We start from the raw sequence: 7,483 nt of genomic DNA on the forward strand, positions 1-7,483 counted from the left end.
TAAAGCGTGATACATTTTCAAGCATTATAGATGAATAGGACGTTTAAAACAGCATTTATTTTAAATAGGAATATTTTGTGACATGTATAAATGTTATTTTTTTAAATTGCAACATTAAATTATACATTATATATATCCTTATATATATACATATATATTATATATTCTCATTAGCCTATCTCCTATTATCTCCTCACACAGTAAATGATTTTGACAGATTTTGCTTCCTGAACATTTAATAGATTTCCTTTGGTGGAGAAAAGCATCTTAAATCAGAATCCCTAGAAATGTGTGGATTGTTACTCGCTAGCCTTTTTCAGAATACCTTATGAATAAAACTCCCTAATTAAGCGATGTGTGCAAAAACGAACTTTCATCCTCTCACAAAATCCATTTTATTGGCTTTAGATTAGTCAAATGTGCAAAGCTTTGCGCCGCAAAAACTTCTGCCGCCACACTGATCGCTTAACTTCCTCAAACATCATTCAGCAGCACTCCCGGTGTCCAGTGGGGGTTCTGATTGTCTAAATCAGTGATCAGGACAGATTCTAGAACATTTGTGTAATTGGAAATCCCTCTCGAAAGTCTCTCCCAATCAGTCCATGGTCGGCCTGAGTCTGAGTGACTGCCGGAGCGCTCGTGATGAACGGTGATCCGTTGAGAGATTATCAGCGGTGTTGATGTTCCAAGGGTGGGTACAGGAAAATTCCACTGAGAAATATAATCGTTGAAGCTCTGAATCCTCCAAGTAGGTGAACGATATTGATGGCTTGATCCCTGAGGCATGTAGAAACACTAATCGGGACGCCATATTGGCCATTACGGCTTTAATTAATATAGTACATGAAGCACCTTGCAAAGGTAATGAACAGCTCAAACCAATCAACACGGTCCACACGTAATTACAGCTACTATCACAGGTAACGTCCCAGGGTCCATTTAAAGAAAGGACAGTATTTAAATGATTCTGCTTCTGAGAGCACGATAAAGCAAGAGAGAGAGAATTAGGAAGTGTCGGTGCGCACAAGCTGCGGGGAAACACTTTTTGAATCTATAACATGGAAATTAGGTTAAGGCTTTCCTTTGGGGATATGCAATCAGGCTTTGTGGTTGCAGGGAGGTGGGAACTCATGCTGATAGTCTTTGCGCACCGCGTGTGGTTTACAAATGCCTTTGTCAAGGAAGAGCTTTTGGAAGGGTGAAGCCAAAACCCATAAAGCTTTGCTATATGGACGCTGTGAGGAGAAAACGTCTATCTCGGTCTAATTCCCTGCAGCGCCCGTGCCATCAAAATGGCTCTTTTCTGGGATGTGTCGCTTAAAACAGAATAAATAGCTATTTGAGTCGTTTTGTTGAGGTCGAGGGACGGTTGTTGTATGGGTTTGAATGTTAATGCTGTAGCTCAAGGCGGCCCATAGACCCTTTAATCTGTCCACTTGTGTGTTTTTGTTGTTGTTTTTTACTTCATTACTGAATCAGTGATCCCAGCATTTCCCATTATCTTGGCAGGAATAGCCAGGAAGAGATATTTGTTTCACTGCAAAGGGGAAATGTTTTCAGAGCTGTTTAAGAGCACATATCTGCCCTCAGGCAATCTATTTTAACATTTACCCCCTGCAGACATATTTATGTAAAGGACATTAACATGGGAATGTTCTGAAGTGCGGCATAACTTAATGATCAGTGTTTTCTATTTTAAATTGTTTGTGTGTATGTATGCTCAAAAGTTTGGGGTCAGTAAGATTTAAAATGTAATACTTTTATTCAGCAAGGATCCATTAAATTGATCAGAAGTGACAGTAAATATATTCATCATTTGTTTCCAATTCTGTTCTTTTGATATTTCTATTCATCAAAGAACAACTGCTTTCAGCAATGCTAATAAGAGTAAATTAAACAACAAATCAGCATATTAGAATGATTTCTGAAGGATCTTGTGACACTGGAGATTGGAGAATTTATGCTGAAAATTCAGCCTTGCCATTACAGAAATAAATTACTTTTTAAATTATATTAAAATAGAAAACTGTTATTTTAAGTTGTAATAATATTCACAATATTACTCTATTTTTGAATCAAATAAATGCACCCTTGGTTAGCATGAAAATTTTATTTCATAAAAAAATCTTACTGACCCCAAACTGTGTGTAGTCTATCTTTTTTTCATATTCATTATTTCATCATATTCATTGCATTAATAATGTAATGAATTATGAGTGAAGAGTTAAATCAATTAATTAGCAGTATTATTAAGCAATATTTATCATATTTATTAAGCAATATTTAGTGTTTTTCTCTTAGAAATTGCTAGCCAATTTCATAATTACAAAGACATGGCAAGTAACACATTGAATTAAATGTGAAATTTTGAAGTAAAAAATAAAGAAATATTTTTTTTTAATAAAACATACTCCAGTATTCTTTTGGGGAATTTTTTTTTTTAGTGTTTAATGTGAATGATGGTTCTAAAGGCCTATTTAAGCCCAATCTAAACTGTTCACTCAAAAACTTACAACAATCAACAATCCATATAATATATGAGTTGATGTGTCACAGTATTATTATTATTATTATTATTATTATTAATATGATTGTTGTTGTTGTTGTTGTTGTTATTACTGGTACTATTTCTTTTGTTGTCTTTCTAATTTTTGTATGTTATTGAATTGTAAAAAATATTTTAAGGACTGTCAATCAATTTAAAGACTGAAACTAATATGTTAATTAATGACATGTCTTTAATATATGTCATATATGTCATATATCAATATATGTTTAGAGAGGAATTCAAACAGTGTCCTTCTAAATGTGAGTGCTCTGGTTTAAACTGCTGGCGCAATCTTTCAGATTGACCTCTGCGGGTCCCCAGATAACACTGATCAGGACAAAGGTCTAACTCCACAATAAAACCAACATAGATTAGGGGATTTGTAGGTATATGCCCCCTAAATTCTATCATCAGAATGATAATGGTTCCAGTCTTCCGTTCCCCTTCTGTTTGGGATGCACGAGAGAAGCTCTCTGCTAATTCCACAGCTTATCTCCTGTGTTCGTTGGTCTAGGAAACAGCCTCTGATTGCCAAAGCCTGGATCTTTATCGCACACTTTATTACCTTTGCGTCTTTGTGGAAAGCCCAGATACTCGGGGCTTCCAGGGCCTGAAACAGCTGGTGGGCCCTCACAGAGGGGTCCGGAGCTAATCCTGTCAGTTTGCTTTATGTTAGCCTATTTTATAATCCAACTGGCAGCGTGCCACAAACCGGCCTCCGTAGATATCAGTCTCACAGAGGGTCCGGCCGCTGATCATCCACTGCTCATGATTATCACACTGACACACGCATGGGATACTTAATCAAAAAGTGCTTATTTGAATGAACGACAGCATTCAGTAAAATAAATCATCTCTTTTTTGTCCCCCATCTTCCTCTTTCTCTCCCTTTCTCATTTCTTTAGTTGACTTTATAGGAGGGTTTGATTCGTACGGTTACCAAGGGCCACAGAAGACGTCACATTTGCAACTACAACCAATGTACATGTAAGTATCACAAACATGAATGGTTTTAAATCAATGCAAACCTCATTTATAGTACACAACGTTTTCTTATACAGTTTCAGCAGTTTTGTTATATACTGGTGCTTGAGGGTAAATTTTCATGGTGCACTGTATTTTATTCAAGCCGTTTTTTCCCCTCAGCTCTCTGCAATTGCTCATAAGTGAAAAACTTGGCAAGGCAATTTATGTTTTCTTAGTAAGCTGCATCTAACATGTTTATAAATTATTAAATCATTTTGATAACGTATTTATTTATTTGTCAGATAAATGTAGAATTATTTTTAATGTACATTTATTAATGAAATTACTTAAGTTATAACAATTATCAGAATATTTATATTTATTTATAATAATAATAATAATAATTTATCTGTGTAAGATAAATGTTTTATCTTTTATTTTTTATTTAAATTTGTTATTGAAATTGTGACTTTGAATGTATAACAATTATCAGAATATTTATATGTAATTATTAGAATTTTATTTGTAATAGTCATAGTAATTATTTATGTATCAGTTACATTTAATAACTTGTATTATATTTTTTATTTAAATGTATTAATGAAATTATGACTAAATAACATAACCTATCATTATCAGAATATTATTTATATATATATATATATATAATTTTGGAATATTTATGTATTTATTTATGGCAACACTTTATTTTAAGGTGTCCTTGTTACAGTGTAATTATACATTTAAGTACTGAGTAATATTAATTAACTACATGAACTTACTATATGGTTAGGGTTAGGATTAGGGGTTGGTTTAGGGTTACTTGCATGTAATTATGCATCATTTATTGTTATTATAATAGTAAGTACATGTAACGTGTAGCAAGGACACCGTAAAATAAAGTGTTACCTTATTTATTTACTTAGTATTTCAAAATAAAAAAACAATGAAAATGTTATAGTAATTTTCATATATATAATATGTTATGTTATAGAACGAAAGCATGGCATTGATTTTATTATATTTTCATATTAGAAAATTATTTATTTGTCCAATGTATTAATTGCAATTTTATTTCTTATGTAATTGAACAAAAGTCATTTATTTAAATTCAGAAGATTTACAGTTATGTAAGTTATAGTAATAGCGGCACAAACAACTGATAAGGAAATTCATTATCAGCTATTTTCCGTATAGATTCTATGCTGCAGCCGTAGTCTCTAGACTCTTGTGCTGTTGTACAGTGAGTCATTGTGTTTGTATCTGGGTGCACAACACTCTCTGTTGGACATACCGGACATACTGCGGAGTCGTTTTATGAGAGCTGGTCCGTGACAGACCTGGAGCAAAACAAAACCCTGAGGAGTATCTCTAGCGGAACATCTCGAAGAAATAATATCATTGTCAGTCTGGCTGGGATAATAGCTTAGGTCAATATTAGGGGAGGTGACCTATTTGCTTAGTCTCTGTTGGCAGCTTAAATGTTTATGAGGAAGTAGTTGAATGCTCAGAGGTGGGACTGGGTGATCGCTGGGAGATTTAAGAGGATTTGGCTTATTGACACTGATCTATTGGTGATTGTGTTCTACAGAGTCAGCCTTTATGTCCACAATGCACTCCATTATGCCAGGAGGTGAGACAGCAATGCTATCAAAGCTTAGGCCCATGATCTATATGGAGAAAGCTCTTTGATGGAAGACCAAAGTGCAGTACAGGAGGGGTTGGAGGAGTCACTGAAAATCAGTAATGTGCAATACAACTTCAGAATTGTCTGATATTCAGAATCAGAATCAGAACTGTCTGATATTCTAGTCTGCTGCCCATTCACAGAAAAGTACTCTTGAAGACAGTGATTGCCTTTATTGTGTATAGACAGCTATAGGTATGCCATTCATAGGTTGTTTTCCCCAAAAGTGTAAATTAGGCAACATCAAAACATTAAACTAGTCAGCATAGCAACAACCAATGACGTGAGTTTGTGTCTGTTTGTCCAACCAATGGAAGATAAGGGAGTTTTTGGGATTTGAGTGACACACGTCATCTTTAACCAGGGTTATTATAGTTGACTTTTTTATCGTTAACTGAAATAAAAATATAAAAATCTTTAAATTATTTTATTTCAGCTAGTTGCCAAAGACACATTTCTCAATTTCATTTCGTTTAACTTAATGTACTAAAATAACTAAAGCAAAAAATGAAAAAAAAAAAGAATAAAAACTAACATTTAAAAAAAACATTAACTAATAAAAGTTATGAAAACACACAACAAAATTACTAAAATTTAAATGAAAACAAAAAAAAACAAAAATAAAAAGCAAATTTAACATTAAAACTTGTAAAAATCTCAATGATACTCCGCACAATCTGACTTGCTGGAACAACCTGCTGGTTCGTCTGGCCGGAGGAGAACTGGCCCCCCAACTGAGCCTGGTTTCTCCCAAGGTTTTTTCTCCATTCTGTCACCGATGGAGTTTTGGTTCATTGCCGCTGTCGCCTCTGGCTTGCTTAGTTGGGGACACTTATTTAGCAGCGATATCGTCGACTTGATTGCACAGATACTATTTAAACTGAACTGAGCTGGATGATGACATTACTGAATTCGATGATGAACTGCTTTTAAAGGGTGTGTTCACACTTGTAGTTCAGTTCGTTTGGTTCATTTGGTCCGGACCAAAAAGGAAAATGATACATTTGGTCCTGGTCCGCTTAGCGTTCACATTAGCATTTTTGACAGCGAACCTAAAGACACCGAACCTAAAGGCATAGTGATACGTTCACAACCTGACTGGTCGGCTTGAATGACGTATATATCGTGACGGAACTCACCGAACACCCCAAACAAAAGGTGCGTTAGACTTAAAGCGGCTTTCACCGTGGACGAAGCAGAGTCCAGCCCGGGGTCGCCACATGTGGTTGCCGCAAGCCCGCCCGCCGCCGCTCACTCAAGCCGGCCTCCGCTCACTCTAGCCCGCCATGTGTGACGCTGTGTGTTTCGTTGTGAAAGCGAAACTACTTTGTTTGGCCTTCCAAAAGAGGACACGACTAGAAATCAGTGGTTAAGTTGTATTTACAACACTGTTCCAGAACAGTTCAACCCAAATATTCCGATGTGTCCGATAAATATTGATACCGTTTTATCGCCCAGGCCTAATTTAGTGAAATATTACTGCAATTTAAAATAACAGTTTTCTATTTTAATATACTTTAAAATATAATTTATTCCTGTGAAGCAACGCTGAATTTTTTAGCATCATTACTCCGGTATTCAGTGTCACATGATCCTTCAGAAATCATTCTAATATGCTGATTTATAATCAATGTTGGAAACAGTTATATTAATATTTTTTGGGACTTGTGATACTTTTTTTTCAAGATTCTTTGATAAAATAAAAAGTTAAAAAGAACAGTGATTATTCAAAATAGAAATTGTGTGTTACAATATACACTGCAACACAAAAGTTTGGAGTCAGAAAATTTTTTTATTTTTATTTTTTAAAGAAATTAATACTTTTATTCAGCAAGGATGTGTGTGACCTTGTTTTTCTATGCTGGTGGGGACTTAAAACTGAATGCACACCAACTCATGGGGACTCGTGTTACCCTGAGTTTTTTGAAAATGTAAAAATGCCTGTAGTTTTCTGTGAGGGGTAGGTTTAGGTGTAGGGTTGGTGTAGGGCGATAGAAAATACGGTTTGAAAAGTAGAAAAACCATTACGCCTGTGGAGAGTCCCCACAAGGATAGCAAACCAGACATGTGTGTATGTTTATATACATGTATACATAGACATTATACATGTATACATATATGTATATGTATATGTATATAAAAAATAAGCAGCTACAGCTGTATTTTACTCTGTGGTATCATTCAAAGTCATTTTTGGCCTGTGGTTGAGATCAGCTCAACTGATGTGAAAACATATGGCGGGGGGCCAAATGTGCCTGTCACCAGTCCTGGCACACAAGTGA

At 35.1% G+C, this 7,483-nt stretch overlaps 1 protein-coding gene across 1 annotated transcript in view; it reads left to right on the forward strand.

Moving 5' to 3' along the window:
- Nucleotides 1-7,483, forward strand: part of LOC107676268 (sodium/potassium-transporting ATPase subunit beta-1-interacting protein 2-like) — a 61,502-nt gene that overhangs the window by 50,952 nt on the left and 3,067 nt on the right. The window contains exon 3 of the mRNA XM_016470795.1: nt 3,454-3,535. Within this exon, the coding sequence (XP_016326281.1) occupies nt 3,454-3,535 (82 nt within the window). The remainder of the gene's footprint in view (nt 1-3,453; nt 3,536-7,483) is intronic.

The sequence above is a fragment of the Sinocyclocheilus anshuiensis genome, unplaced genomic scaffold (genome assembly GCF_001515605.1).
Source record: "Sinocyclocheilus anshuiensis isolate Anshui unplaced genomic scaffold, SAMN03320099.WGS_v1.1 scaffold2322, whole genome shotgun sequence".
NCBI classification, from domain to species: Eukaryota; Metazoa; Chordata; class Actinopteri; order Cypriniformes; family Cyprinidae; genus Sinocyclocheilus; species Sinocyclocheilus anshuiensis.